This window comes from Erythrolamprus reginae, chromosome 7 (assembly GCF_031021105.1).
Source record: "Erythrolamprus reginae isolate rEryReg1 chromosome 7, rEryReg1.hap1, whole genome shotgun sequence".
Lineage (NCBI taxonomy): Eukaryota > Metazoa > Chordata > Lepidosauria > Squamata > Dipsadidae > Erythrolamprus > Erythrolamprus reginae.
In genome coordinates this window covers 44619123-44635125 of record NC_091956.1, presented here as the reverse complement: position 1 = coordinate 44635125, position 16003 = coordinate 44619123, and the positions used below count along the sequence as shown (strand labels likewise).

Genomic DNA, 16003 nt, shown 5'->3' with positions numbered 1-16003 from the left:
GGGTTGCAACTGGTGCACCAGGCGAACCTGGGCAAACGCCCTCCTCGCCACAGCTGAAAAATGATGTTCCAATGTCAGCTGTGGATCGAGGAGGATGCCCAAATTGCAAACCCTCTCTGAGGGGCTCAATAGTGCCCCCCCCCAGGGTGATGGACGGACAGATGGAATTGTCCTTGGGAGGCAAGACCCACAGCCACTCCATCTTGTCTGGATTGTTCCACTGCTTCATTGACTGGACATGGGGTGTGTTGTGATTCAGCCTAAGGCTCCTCAGGGAACGGCTGGAACTCTGCCGGCTCCATGCTCAGAGGGGGAGGACGAGGAACAGGAGGAGGAGGAGGACCAGGCAGACGGGGAAGAGGAATGTCAGGACGAGGAGGAGGGAGAACAGCCTGAGACCCCCGGGGGGAGCTCTCCCCAGCGAGTAGCCTGGAGTCATTAGATGAGAACGCACAAGCCATCATAGATATGAAGCAGAGAAGGGCAGCACAACGAAGGGGACAATTAGCCAGGTATTTCCATCCCTAATAGGCAACAGCTGGGTTTGGGTGTGGTTCTCCTCAGAAAGGTTGAAAAGGCAGGCCCGCCCTTCCTATATTGTGGAGAGTTATCTTTTGGGAGTCCTGTGACCTTGCTTCGATCCTTGGCGTCTCTGATTCTGGCTTGTGGCCTCGAAGGCTGAAAACTTGGGGGAGGCGTGGGTTTTATTATCTACAGTGGTGTGTGTGCCAGCAAGAAGCCTGTTGTATTGTCTGGCCGTCGTGACTCTTCTGTGAAGCTTCATAGCATTCCAGTTTGTAAGAACAGTTTTTGTTATCTGTGTTTGTTTTCAAAGATATAAAATGACTTTGCTTTTTACCAGCGTGTCTGGATACTCTTTTTAGTTGGTGTTGACATCTGGGGGAACCCAGACAGAACAGGGTGGAGATGGATAACTGGGTATCATCAGCATATTGACCTCACCCCATGCCCTTGGATGATCTCACCCAGCGGTTTCATATACATATTGAATAGCAGGGGGGAGAGGACCAACCCCTGAGGCACCCCACAAGGGAGAGACCTTGAGGTCGACCTCTGACCCCCCACTAACACCGACTGTGACCGACCGGAGATGTAGGAGGAGAACCACTGGAGAACAGTGCCTCCCACTCCCAGCCCCTCCAGCCAGCGCAGAAGGATACCATGGTCGATGGTATCGAAAGCTGCTGAGAGGTCAAGAAGAATCATTTCAAAATATTAAGTTACACTTCTATTGCCATCTTGATTGGAAGGACTTTGGAAAATTATTGGAAAATATTTTGGAAATATTTTATTTGCACCAAAAGTGGAAAAAAAGAGTAGCAGTGACACCTGCTGGCTAGAGAAGACATCATAGAGCTGAAAAAAGTGGAAAAAGATGTGAAAGTTGTTTAGTCTACAAATTAGTGGAATACACTACTACACCTGAAAATTGAATATACAGTGGTACTTCTACTTACAAACTTAATTCATTCCGTGGCCAGGTTCGTAAGTAGAAAAGTTTGTAAGAAGAAGAAATTTTTCCCATAGGAATCAATGTAAAAATGAATAATGCGTGCAAACCCATTAGGAAAATCCAAACCTTTAGAAGCGAGGTGAATGGAGGGTGGGGAGAGGCAGTGAAAGTGGGGTGCTTGGAAAGGCAACTAAAAGGGGACATATGGAGGAAGCAAGGTTAGCAGGGTGCTTGGAGGGGCAGCGAAGGGAGAAATGGAGGGGGGATGTTTGGACAAGCAGCAAAAGGGGACGGATGGAGGGAGAAAGGGAAGGTGGGGCTTGGACAAGCACCGAAAGGGGACATATGGAGAAGAAAGGGGAGGTGGTCTTGGACAAGCACCAAAATGGGATGTATGGAGGAAGCAAGGCTAGTGGGGTGCTTGGAGGGGCAGTGAAAGGGGGTGGGTGGATGCAAGAAATATGACAAGGAATCATAGAGAGATAAAGGAATTAATACATGATGTATTTGTGAGATTAGAAAATTATGAGCAAATTACACTGAATAATGAATATGAAATCCAGAAAGTAGAGGAGAAAATAGAAAGACGAAAGGACAGGGGAGGGAAAATGACAAATGATGCAAAAAGAAAAAGAAGAGATAGTAAAAGCGGATGAGATAGAAAAGGAAAATTATACTTTAAGAGATAAAAAATGGAAGAGAATACATAGAAAGATATGCCTGAAGTGAGGAAAGGATCATTTAAAGGTCTACTGAAGGCCCAACAGAATGAAGACATGATAGTGGCAGATGAAATACTCAGATTAAACATGAATAATCTAAGACAATATAAGATCCCAAAGGAACAATTTGGAAGCTGTGCCAATAAGTCAATAGGAGATGAGATACGTAAATGGACAAGAGATGAGTGATAGATGTACAATACTATAGGAGCTGTTGTAATAAAAATTACTATAGAGGTAGAAACTAGAAATTGGGAAAATATTACTTTTTATTTTGGGAACTATTTTATTAATGGTTAGAAAATAGAAGCAGAAACTTAGAAAACTTAGAAACTTAGAATCAAGGAGTATATGTAAACAATGATTAATTGTAATTAAATAATGAATATTGAATAATTGGGATAAGTAAACATGATTAACAGACTTGGAGGACAATAGTTATAAATAATATGTGTTTACATAATGTTTATAATGTCTGATTATTAATTGATTGTAGACAAAACTGAACAGAGCATTTAATTAAATAATGGAAAATGTTTAAACTAGGGATAAGTGAATATTGGTGAATAGATATTTTGAGAATAACTGTCATTGTGTGTATAATAATTATTTGTATTTAAAAGCAATTGTACCCAGACAGTACACTGCTATTGTTAATATGGAAATTTTATATATAACAAAGAAAAATGCATAATAAATAATAATAATAATGAAAAAGAAAAGACAGTTGTCACTATAATACAGTATAACAATAAATATTTACTAATGATACAAAATCATATTTAAGTTAACATGTTACATTTTTATAAGCCCCAGAGAAATCTAATCTTAACCCCATCTTTATCCCATTGCCAAAAGGGATTTTTAAAATCCTAAATGTTATTGCCAAAACCATCTCCACCTAAGCAGAAGTGTAAGATTACCATTAAACATGAAAGTTCACCATAAAGCTAATCATTCTAACTGGCTAGAATGTAGTATTACAGGCTAACTCTGCCTACTTCCAATTCAATCCTAACCAGCTTTTATCCTTCTGAGGTTGGAAAAATGGGGACCAAGATTACTGGGGGTAATATGCTGATTCTGTAAATTATTTAGAGAAGGGTGTAAAGCACTATAAAGTAATATACAAGTCTAAGTGTTGTTGGAAATGTTATAAATTATGTAACTGACACAGTAAATGTTTTTTATATATTTGGGTAAATTATGTGTGTATTTGTGATTTGATTTCACATAGTTGGATCTAATGTATTTTGTCCAATTATTCTCCACACTAAGTTTTTCACTATTACTCTTTGTACACCAAGTAGCATTTTTAAAATAAAGTCTTAAAAATTTAAAAATATCTGTACTGATTCTGCTAACATGGACTTTGGATCCTCTACATAATTATCTGGATCACCGCATGCCTTTAAAGTATCACAAAGCAAGACTAACCTTCCTATAGTTCCAATGCTGGTTGCCTTTCATACCATGACAGTCATAAAGTGTGACAGGACTACTGTGTGAAATTGCATCAAAGCAGAATTTTCGGGTGTGAAGAGGCTCTCCTGGACGGATGTCTTCTCTCCAACCAAAGGTGAATAGCTAAGAAAAACAGTGAAGGAAAACAGTGATAGAATGTGGCTTTTGAAGAAACATATGGCAGTGGGATGTCATCCCAGTCAGATTTGAAACTATTTTGGTGTACTTGAACGAATCATTAAGTTGAAGTAGTTTAGCATTAGTGTAATAATGCTATCTATAAACTGCTAAAAATAAAGATTAGATTAGTTTAAAGGGGGAAAATACTTTAAATATATAAAAAAATCACAATGAACCCAAAGGAAATACATACTCCATGAGCTGAGAAATTAAAACTTTCTATGGAACTAATACTAATATTTACAGGAAAATGGATAGTATAAGGAAAGCCACAGAATAGTGAAGCTATGAGAAGACAATTATTGACACGGGTTTGTCAGAAACAAATCATGCCAAACCATTCTCATATCCTTTTTCAACACCATAACCAAATCAGTAGACCAGCGCAACATAGTGGACCTCATATACTTATAGACTTCAGCAAAGCTTTTGATAAAGTTGACCACAATCTCCTAATCAACAAATTAGAAAAATGCGGGGTAGATTACAACACATGCAGATGGATTAATAGTTGGTTGACCGACTGCACCCAACGAGTTGTCCTCAACGGTTCCAAATCCACATGGAAGAAAGTAGGCAGCGGGGTACCACAGGGTTCTGTCCTGGGCCCTGTGCTCTTCAACATTTTCATCAATGACCTGGACGAGGGAATAGAAGGGCAACTAATCAAATTCGCAGATGACACCAAGCTGGCGGGGGTAGCCAATACCCTTGAAGACAGGCTCAAATTACAGAAAGACCTGGCCAGACTAACACAGTGGGCCCACACCAACAAAATGATGTTCAACATTGACAAGAGCAAAGTCCTTCACCTAGGTAAAAAAAACCCTGGACACACATACAGCCTGGGAGAAACCCCTCTTAGCAGTAGCAGCCAAAAAAGCCAATACAATCCTAAGCTGCATCAACAGGGGAATATACTCCAAGACCAGGGAAGTCTTAATACCACTCTACTATGCCCTGGTCAGACCACACCTGAAGTACTGTGTTCAGTTCTGGTCACCACACTTCAAAAAAGACATTGAAACTCTGGAGAAGGTGCAGAAAAGAGCAACCAAAATGATCAGGGGTCTAGAAACCAAGACTTAAAAAGAGGGACTGCGGGAACTGGGCATGGATAGCTTACAGAAAAGGAGGGCCAGAGCGGACATGATAGCAATCTACAGGTATACGAGGGGTTGGCACAGAGAGGAGGGGATCACTTTATTCTCCAGGGCACCGGAGGGCCGGATGAGGAACAATGGCTGGAAGCTGACCAAGGAGAGATTCAACCTGGAAATAAGGAAGAACTTTCTGATGGTCAGAACGATCAACCAGTGGAACAACCTACCAGCGGACGTTGTGAACTCCAATACTATGGACATTTTTAAGAGAAAATTGAACTGTCATTTGGCTGGGATGCTATAGGGTTCCTGCTTAGGCAGTGGGTTGGACTTGATGACCCGCATGGTCCCTTCCAACTCTAACAATACATGAATGAATGAATGAATGAATAAATAAACAAACAAACAAACAAACAAACAAACAAATAAATATCATTGTGGGTTTGGGGGTTTTTTTTGCACAGGAAGAAAAACCTTATCAGATGGTTAACATTTAGACAGCTGCAGGTCCCAATAATTTATATTTAAAACACTCAACAATAAAATTCAAATCTTCATGTATTTAAGACCCCCAAGGATTATTTTTCTACAACCAAAGTGGATTAAAAAGCAGGTAACTTACTTATAATATAAACTATAGCTAGTGAACAAGTTCATTGAGAATAATGTAGAAAATGTGTGTCCAGACTATAGGTACTTCAATGTTCATGTCACTGAGTAGTTTACTACAAAAAAGAAATTACCAGCCAAGGTGACAGATTTTGTTTAAATTATTTTACAGTATTTCCAATTGAAGTGATACACTGAAGCATCACATTAGATTATTATTTGAAGTTAAAACTTATATAAAATTCAGCAAGCATTAGGAAACAGTTTAAGAATCTGAACGTCAATATTTTCTAAAACTTTTCATAGATAAGCACTTTCATTAATTTTCATTAATTTTCTCTATTTTTTGAAGTTGCAAACAACACTTGATACCACTTTGCAAAATAGTTCAAATTCAATACAAATTTCCAAAGCCTTCAACATGTTACCACTGTTAGGAAATTTACATATTCTTTTCCTTATTTAAGATAGGTATGGAGTTTATATTCAAAAATATATATCTTCTGCTTGTGGGCATAATTTTTCCTACTGGAAAGACAGCTTACTTGTCTGCACTTTCCCAGTTTTTACTGTTTAATTCAATCAATGTAAGGGGAAAGTCCTTGAATACAATTTTATTGGGGTACTGACAAGATTGACTTTACATTCAGGGTTTTCTGAGACAGACTGTGCTCGTTCTGTAAAGCTGATTCGACACCAGGGTGAGCAGAAGGCTTTTGAGATTTCTGACTGAATTTGTTAATAGATTCAAATACTGCTTAAGTAATGGGTTGTAAATCCTGTCATTACTTGTGCAAGTGTGATGCTTCTGCACACGAGCAGAAGCATTCCAAGTGAGTGGGCAGAGCCTCCCACTGCTGCTGCTACCAGTTTACTGAACCAGGCCAAACCAGGAACAACCCACCGCTATAGTGTCCTAACCAGCTCTAAAACCACCAAGCAAATATATTCAAATACATATGGCCAAATTTATGGACTATGTGTGTATAATAGTAAATATATTCTTGCTTTTCTCTTCATAAACAAACAAGGAAAGCATGTCAATTAATTACCTGCATTACCCAGACAGACCCCATGTGCAATCTGGGGTGGTAACTGGGTCTCCTACTACTCCTGCTTGAAGAACAACTGGCAGAGAGAGGGTGGGGCCAAAAACTGTGGTGCTATGGAGTTTCCCTCATCCTGAAGGGAAACTCTAATCCTTGTTGTTTGGGGACCTGGTTCTTCCAGAACCGAATTGGATTAAGTGGGACACCACTGGCAACTGGAAGATGTCAGCAAGCCCTTCCCCTCCAGTGAGCCAGCATAGAGCCTTCGACCGACGGAAATGGAAAATGAACAGAATGATGGATTGGTTTAAAAAGCTGGAAGTCATCTGGGAAAGAAGGTAACAAGCAAAATGCTGGAGGTCGAGGAGAAAAGGAGCTGATTGATTTGTGAGCTATTTTGCCAGAAAAGAATTTGGGACTTTCCCCCCTCAAGTTTAAACAGTTTACAGGAAAATTTTGGGGAAGTGGTTAATGAAATAACAGAAGTGTTCTATATTTAATTTATTGAATAATTTGGAATGCTATAACTAAAACCCACTGTGGGAAAATTAGGGACTTAAGAAGAATTAAGAAGATATTGGTTTTAATTAACATTGATCTTTATTGCTTTCTTACTGAAGAAATATACACAATTACAAAACAAAAGAAGAAAAATTGTGGGACTGTTTGGTAGTGCCATCTGCTGGGAAGAAATTTCTGTTGGTGAGAGGTTTTCTACTAACTTTTCACCATTAGCTACTTACTCAGCTGTTGACCTTGAAGCAAGAGATTTTCCCCCCTTAGTCTAGATAAACCACAGGTTATTTTGTCTCCAATTGTGATAAAAAAGAAAGAACTCTCATCTGCTGACTGTCTGAACTCTGAATGAACTCTAAAAAGGCTACATTAAAAATCAAAACAGTTGCCCTATTGAAATAGATGAAAGTAAATTCTATTAGGATATTGGAGGGGCATTCTTAGACAGCTGGATTTATTACAAACATTTGGGGCTTTTGACATTGATGACATGGAGGATTTTACACTTTTTTTCAAAGGTTGTTGTGAAGACTTAATGAGAGAGTTTAAGGAATTTGCAGATGGAATCAATGAAAACATACGGAAAACTTCAGAGAAGAAGGAGGCTTTTAATAATGATTATAATAACAAGAAAGACTTTGAAATTATGATCGTAAACACAAAGCAAAGAATAATAATCAGAAAAGGATGACCAGTTGGAAGAAAATATAGATAATTATGAAAATAAAATGAATGAAGATCCAGTAAATGGACAGACTAATGGACATATTACTTATTATGCTGATTATATTGAGTTGATTAGTGATGTGGAAGGAGAGAAAGCAAAGAATTATAGAGACAAAAGGAAGGGACAATTTGAAAATGGATGGGCCAATGGTCAAATTTTATACTATGATTACATTGGGATGAACAGTGATAAGAAAAAGATAGGCTATGGGAAAAGATACTGGATTTGGCAAATTAAAAAGTGGATTAAAATCAAAAAGGGAAAGGGAAATGTGGGGGAGAGACTGAGAAAAACAGGAAGAAAATATAGAAAGAGGAGAAGGAGAAAGAAAAAAATGGAAAGAAAGTGGGGTACAAAATGACGAGAGAAATTGGGGGAGTTTAGAAAAAGAATGAAAGTTCAAAGAACTTGTTGAAACTGGATGATTGGAATTTGATTACTATACAATAATTCTTTTTTTGGTATTTCTTTTTAGCATTATTAGAAGTATCAAAACTGTTAAAGGTTTATATGAATTTAGAGGAAGAAATATAAGGAAAATGAATGAAACGTATTAATAGGATATAAATTGATATCAATCTGATTAATATAAATTGATATAAATTTGATTAATTGATTAAGTGTTATAACTGCTAAATATTCATGTTATTAGAAGAAATATTGATTATGATTGGGATTTGATTATATAATAACAACAACAACAACAACAACAATAATAATAGGTACATCCGTCTTTGATATCCACGTTTTTCAGGCTCCGAGTTGTAATAACACTTCATGGTTGTGTGATTCTCTGACATTGAGAATTTCTGCCGCTTTTTGATTTGTAAGCTTTGTTTTGTTCCTGTAGCTCATTTGTCGATGGCTGCCCAGGTTCCACAGCAGCCACCGCGGTCCTTTTTATCCTGGGCGATGACCGAGCCAGTATGGACTTCTTTTTGTTTTGTCTCTCCATTAGTTTAAATGGGTTAGGTACGTTTTAGTCTGGCTCCTCTGCTTTGACCACTCCGGCAAGGTTAGACCTACCAGTAGTTTACACTACCACCGGCACAGCTCTCAGCTTCATTGAAGCACACAAGCCCCACTACCATGACAAGGCGTACCCATCAGTGGGGATTATTATTATTATTGTTGTTGTTATTGTTGTTGTTGTTGTTGTTGTTTTGTTGTTTTGTTGTTTTGTTGTTTTTGTTGTTGTTGTTGTTATTATTATTATTATTATTATTATTATTATTATTATTATTATTATTAATAATAATAATATGCCGGCCCTCTCTGAAGACTCGGGGCGACTTACAGCATATAAAAACAGTATACATCGAGATATAATAATTAAAAATTAAAATTAAGAATTACATTTTAAAAACCTGAAAGGCCTATTAGCATGCACACATACCCATTCAAACAAACCCACTATACATTCATTGGCTTGGTGACATAGATGAGTCTTTAGACTCTTATGGAAGGTGAGGAGGGTGGGGGCAACACAAATCTCTGGGGGGAATTGATTCCATTACTTACTTACTTACTTACTTACTTACTTACTTACTTACTTACTTACTTACTTACTTACTTACTTACTTACTTTTTTGATTTTTATGCTGCCCTTCTCCTAAGACTCATATCTTCTAAGGATTTTTTCAGAGGAGAAAAATTAGATAAAAAGAAGGGCTTTATGATCAAGATTAATAAAAAACTGTATTAAGGGTTCTTTGCATAAATGGAATCTAAATATAATTATAAAAGGCAATGGCTTAAAATGAGATTAGAAAATTAGAAATTTAAAACATTCCATGAGCATTTTTGGAAAAGATACTGAAGAGAAATCATATAATACCAAAGCAAGATGGTGGCTTAAGAATGGTACCTTAAAAAACCCAGCAGGAATGGCTTTTGCTGTCTGAGAACAAGCTATATTTACACATGTCATAAAGTCAAAAAATAAAAAAGACAACTTTGACTACTAAATATTGATAAAACTGAAACTAATTGATCAGATAATACCTGGATGCAGAAAAATCACAGATAGAACTGGAAAGATACAGTATAGTCCTATTATTTATGTTAAAAATCCAATTCTCCATCAATAATATATACATAAAATAAAAGATAAAATCTTTGAAAATGGCATAGAAAAAATTATTTGTTAAATTCCAAGGGCACCTGTATCTTAGATGACTCTATGTAGTTTAAAATTACCAAACATATAAATTGGCACACTGATCAGAAAACAAATATCAGTCATAAAGCTATTAAAACCAAATAGAAAGTCTCTACAATCATTATGTCCCTATGCAGAGTTGAGAACCATTAAAATCTCTAGGAGAAAAGCATTCTGGATAACTGTAACAGTTTAGGCAGTTTAACCAAGAAAACCCAAAGTGCTAGGTAGGTGCAGTTGGGAAGAGAAGGCTTCAGATAGCCAAATCCTGGGCCCTGAAGGATTTTAAATTAATAAATCAGGATCTTGAATTCTGCCAACAGGTAGTTATTATGGCACTCCCATTATTATCACTGCTGCATTCTGGACTGGATACAAGTTCCAAATGGTTTCAAAGGCAACTCTATATACATGCAAATAGAAATTACATCATGATATGATTATGCCATGACTATTTAAAGAATCTCCTCATCCAGGAAAGGATACCACTGGTACCTGATGTACTTTTGAATGATTCTTTTGTCTCCACTTCCACCTGAACATGAAGCAGGACCTGAGAATCCAAGTACAACTCACTGAGAGTCAACAGTGGATCACCTCCACTATCTGGGAACTCCAATAAACGCAGCCCCTTGGTCCAATAGGATGGGAGTCTCCTTGTCCAAAATTATATCGTATCTAGGCATTGGATTAGGACAGTGATGGCGAACCTTTTTTCCCTCAGGTGCTGAAAGAGTGTGTGTGCGCACTATCGCACATGCGTGAGTGCCTATACCCATAATTCAATGCCTGGGGCCGGCAAAAGCAGCCAGAAACAGCCTGTTTCCCAACTTCTGGTGGGCCCAATTTTACCCTGCCCAGGCTATAAAGGCTTCCCTGGAGCTGGGGGAAGGTAAAAACACCCTCCCTCATCTCCCCCAGAGGCTCTCTGTAAGCTAAAAACACCCTCCCAGAGCCTCTGTATGAGCCAAAAATCAGCTGGCCAGCATTCACATGCATACTGGAACTGAGCTAGGGCAACAGCTCACATGCCAGCAGATATGGCTCCACGTGTCACCTGTGGCACCCGTGCCATAAGTTTGCCATCACTGGATTAGGATTTTGACTGCAACACTTGGCTACTCATAATATAGATATATAACTGGGTATAATCAGTATATTGAGGCTCACTCAATGCTTTTTTTTTAAATGATAAACATGAGAAGAGAGAGCTTTCAGCATTGTAGCATCCCATAAGTGAGAGGGCCAGGGACAATTTCCCCCCATTTATCATCACGGATTGAAACTAGCCACCATGCATTTTATCCCAAACCCCTAAAATTAATCCAAAAGGATACTATTTATTTATTTATTTATTTATTTATTTGTCAAACAATTATAGGGTGATAATTTGTACATATAAAACATTTGATAAGTAATGATAAAAAGTAGACAATAGGACAGGGATGGTAGGCACAATAGTGCGCTTATGCACGCCCCTTACAAAGGTATTGGAAACTCCTGAGAGATCAAAGAGCACTAGCATTGATGTAATATCCCCAATCCAGGTCTATCACCACGACCATCTTCATACTAAATCTCACTCCTGGAACAATGCTAGCCGAAAATGAGAAGTGAATACATTCACATGTACATATTGGTTCAAAATTGTGTCCACTCTATGACAATAAGAGACACAAAGAATTATTTTTCAACTTTTTCCTCAGTGATACCATTTTGAATATTCTAAATATTTTTAAAGGAAGGATAGGCTGGAAGATTCCATTAGTGCAATATTCGGTGAACAGTTCATGGATAAAATCACTTGTCTAAATACTGGCTTGGAAGCTAGAGTGGATGGAAACTGAAGAAATGGTGGCTTTTCAATATTGTTAAAGTTTTTTTTTTACTTCGTAGATTTTATCAAATAGAAACATAGAAACATAGAAACATAGAAGTCTGACGGCAGAAAAAGACCTCATGGTCCATCTAGTCTGCCCTTATACTATTTTCTGTATTTTATCTTAGGATGGATATATGTTTATCCCAGGCATGTTTAAATTCAGTTACTGTGGATTTATCTACCATGTCTGCTGGAAGTTTGTTCCAAGGATCTACTACTCTTTCAGTAAAATAATATTTTCTCATGTTGCTTTTGATCTTACCCCCAACTAACTTCAGATTGTGTCCCCTTGTTCTTGTGTTCACTTTCCTATTAAAAACACTTCCCTCCTGGACCTTATTTAACCCTTTAATATATTTAAATGTTTCGATCATGTCCCCCCTTTTCCTTCTGTCCTCCAGACTATACAGATTGAGTTCATTAAGTCTTTCCTGATACGTTTTATGCTTAAGACCTTCCACCATTCTTGTAGCCCGTCTTTGGACCCGTTCAATTTTGTCAATATCTTTTTGTAGGTGAGGTCTCCAGAACTGAACACAGTATTCCAAATGTGGTCTCACCAGCATTCTATATAGCGGGATCATAATCTCCCTCTTCCTGCTTGTTATACCTCTAGCTATGCAGCCAAGCATCCTACTTGCTTTCCCTAGTGCCTGACTACACTGTTCACCCATTTTGAGACTGTCAGAAATCACTACCCCTAAATCCTTTTCTTTTGAAGTATTTGCTAACACAATAAGACATAGTTGTTAACGAGGTCAGGTCTGTACTAATGGATTGGTCCATCATTCAACTGATTAATATGGGGGTTGAATGACCGTTTCAGAGGGGTCACCTAAGACCATGGGAAAAGACAATTTCCCCATGCTGTTAGGAACTAAAGCTTCTATTCTGGCACCTTGGAACATATTTTTACAATCCGACCAATCAGGCGTTTACAGTCGGGGTGACCTCTGACCTTCCTGCCAATCAGCTTAAAGTTCTGTTGGGAGAATTGGCGTTTGACTTATAGTTGACGGTCACCATAACATGAGGAACTGTATTAAGGGGTTGCGGCATTAGAAAGGTTGACAACCGCTGCTCTAATTAGTGGCTGGTAATAGGATTTTGTATGGAAAATATAACCGTTCTTATCCAACAGCCTTTGATATTATCAAGTATGGTATTCTTCTGAAATGCCTATAAAAATTTGGGCATGGGAAACACTGTTTTATGGTGATTTTGCTCCTGAATGGGTATATCCAACTGGTAGAAAAGGGTGAGAAAAGATAATCCATTGGTTTGGAGTGAGGTATTGCAATTGGTAGCAATAGTACTTAACCTTCAGTGTGCTTTATAGCCCTCTCTAAATGGTAAGCATATTTCCCCCAACAATCTGGGTCCTCATTTTATCAATCTTGGATGGAAGGAAGGCTGAGTCAACCTTGAGCTGGTGAACTGCTGGCTGTCAGTAGAATTAGCCTGCAATACTGCATTCTAATCACACTGCCATCATGGCTCTTGATATTAGATTTATATGTCTACCTGGGTCAAGTGGTGGATTCAGAAGTCCTGAATTAGTGCCTGGAGGCTATCAGGGCATGGATGGAACAACAGACTAGAAGTAACTCAAACAAGATGGATTGCATTTAAATCAGAAACATACTGCTTCCAAGATAAAACCACTTTGATTAACAATTGTGCTATTTTCCTTTAGGGAAGATAGATTGCAACTTAAGTTCTTGCCTCACAGTTCTTGCTTCAAAGTAGGAGGTCAAGTGAGTCTACTGCATCTAGTTATAGCTTGTTACACTAATTGCACCTGGAATTGGATGCACTAAGGATAATCACTTATGCCCTTATTATCTTATAACTGAATAACTACTATCAACTCTACATAAGGCTCCCCTGAAAGTCATCTGTAAAATTCAGTTGTTTTAAAAAAATATAATGACTTACGTACATACTAAGGAGAGTTAGTATGCCATGTAATACATCTGCCCTGGTTGTTATTGCGCTTTCAGTGTAATTCAGACTATATAATTATCTATAAAAACCTATATAATTAAGACATCTAAAAACCCATTATTAAAACCATGCAACACAATCCTACCATACATCAACAATATAAGCCCTGGGGTATTTTAATTTCCCCATGCCTGACGACATAGGTGGGTCTTCAATAGTTTATGAAAGGCAAGGAGGGTGGGGGCAGTTCTGATCTCTTGGGGGAGTTGATTCCAGAGGGCCGGGGCCGCTACAGAGAAGGCTGTTCCCCTGGGGCCCGCCAGACAACATTGTTTAGTCGATGGGACCTGGAGAAGGCCAACTCTGTGGGACCTTATTGGTCGCTGGCATTCATGCGGCAGAAGATGGTTCCGAAGGTATTCTGGTCCGATGCCATGTAGGGATTTATAGGTTATTACCACCTCCTTGAATTGTGATGAGAAACTAATCGGCAGCCAGTGTAGGCCGCGGAGTGTTGACAAGACGTGGGTAAACCTAGGAAGCCCCACGATAGCTCTCGCAGCCGCATTCTGCACAATCTGAAGTTTCTGAACACTCTTCAAAGGTAGCCCCATGTAGAGAGCGTTGCAGTAGTCGAACCTCGAGGTGATGAGAGCATGAGCGACTGTGAGCAATGACTCCCTGTCCAAATAGGGTCGCAACTGATGCACCAGGCGAACCTGGGCAAATGTCCTCCTCGCTGAAAGATGGTGCTCTAATGTTAGCTGTGGATCTAGGAGGAAGCCCAAGTTGCGGACCCTCTACGAGGGGGTCAATAACTCCCCCCCCCGGGTAATGGAAGGACAGATGGAATTGTCCTTGGTAGGCAAAACTCATAGCTACTCCGTCTTGTCAGGGTTGAGTTTGAGCCTGTTGACACCTATCCAGCCCCCAACAGCCTCCAGGCACCTACACATCACTTCCACCACTTCAACAGATAAAATATGTGATAAAACCCAATTATACATGGTATACTGTACTAAAATTATAATCCATAAACCAGTGATTTTCAACCTTTTTTGAGACGCGGCACATTTTTTACCTTTACGAAACCCTGGGGCACATTCCTCCCCTTCACTCTATTTCTTTCTCTCTCCCTCTTTCTCTTCCTTCCTCTTTCTTTATCTCTCTCTCCATCCCTCTTTCTTTCTCTTCCTTCCTTCCTCTCTTTTTTGCTCTCTTTCTCTCTCCCTCACTACCTCCCTCTATGTCTTTCTCTCTCTCCTTCTCTCCCTCTTTCTCTCTCTCTTGCTTTCTTTCTCTCTCTTTCTTTCTCTTGTTCTTTCTCTCTTGCTTTCTTTCTCTCTCTCTTGTTCTCTCTCTCTCTCTTTCTCTTTCTTGCTTTCTTTCTCTCTCTCTCTTGCTTTCTTTCTCTCTTTCTTTCTCTCTCTCCTGCTTTCTTTCTCTCTGAGCTTCGCGGCACACCTGACCATGTCTCGCGGCACACTAGTGTGCCACGGCACACTGGTTGAAAAACACTGCCATAAACTATGAGATCCAAAGTCAGTAGGTCTTCTAAAAAGTGTTAATGATAATTCTTTGTGAAGGGATGTAAAGATTAGCCCTAGCGGAATAGGACTGTTCACCTCCTCCACTTGGCCATGCCTGTTTTGTCCCCAGGCTTCCGCCTCCCAGCCTTTCAGACGCTGCCTTTTCTCCCTTGGCCCTTTTTCCAAATGGGCTCAAAAGCCCTTTCACCCTGGTCTTTTGGACGCAGGGGACCCTTTGCCACTAGCCAATCAGAGGAGCAAGAATCCACCCCCTTCTTCATTTCTTCCTTTTCATTCCCCTCCACTCTGCCTGCCTGTGTGTCTGGAAGCAGCCTTTTTAGGAGAAATAGCTGGAGTTTTATATTTTTATTTGATCAGAAGTAAGGCAGAAATTGAAATAACAAATGAGTGTGGAGTTCCTGTCTGGGGTAGCCTCCTTCCCCTCCCCCTTCCCTCCCTCCCTCCCTCTCCCTGTGGGGTGTGTGTGTGTGTTTCAGAAGCAATCTGAAATTAAGGAAAAACTTTCTAGCAAGAAGCACAATTAACCAGTGGAATAGCTTGCCTTCAGAAGTTGTGAGTGTTTCATCTCTGGACATCTTTACGAAGACAGTGGAAGTCACTTGTGTGAAATGGTATAAGC

General features: G+C 39.2%; 1 protein-coding gene across 10 annotated transcripts in view; it reads right to left on the bottom strand.

Annotated features, from left to right (window-relative positions):
• The window catches only part of LOC139170349 (polypeptide N-acetylgalactosaminyltransferase-like 6), a 306275-nt gene that overhangs the window by 24956 nt on the left and 265316 nt on the right, over positions 1-16003 (bottom strand). For 9 of the 10 annotated variants that reach the window (XM_070757439.1, XM_070757437.1, XM_070757438.1 and 6 more), the window contains one exon: positions 3634-3783. The exons of the other annotated variant lie outside the window; for it this stretch is intronic. In XM_070757439.1, coding sequence (XP_070613540.1) covers positions 3634-3783 — 150 coding nt within the window. The remainder of the gene's footprint in view (positions 1-3633; positions 3784-16003) is intronic. 10 annotated transcript variants of the gene reach the window in all.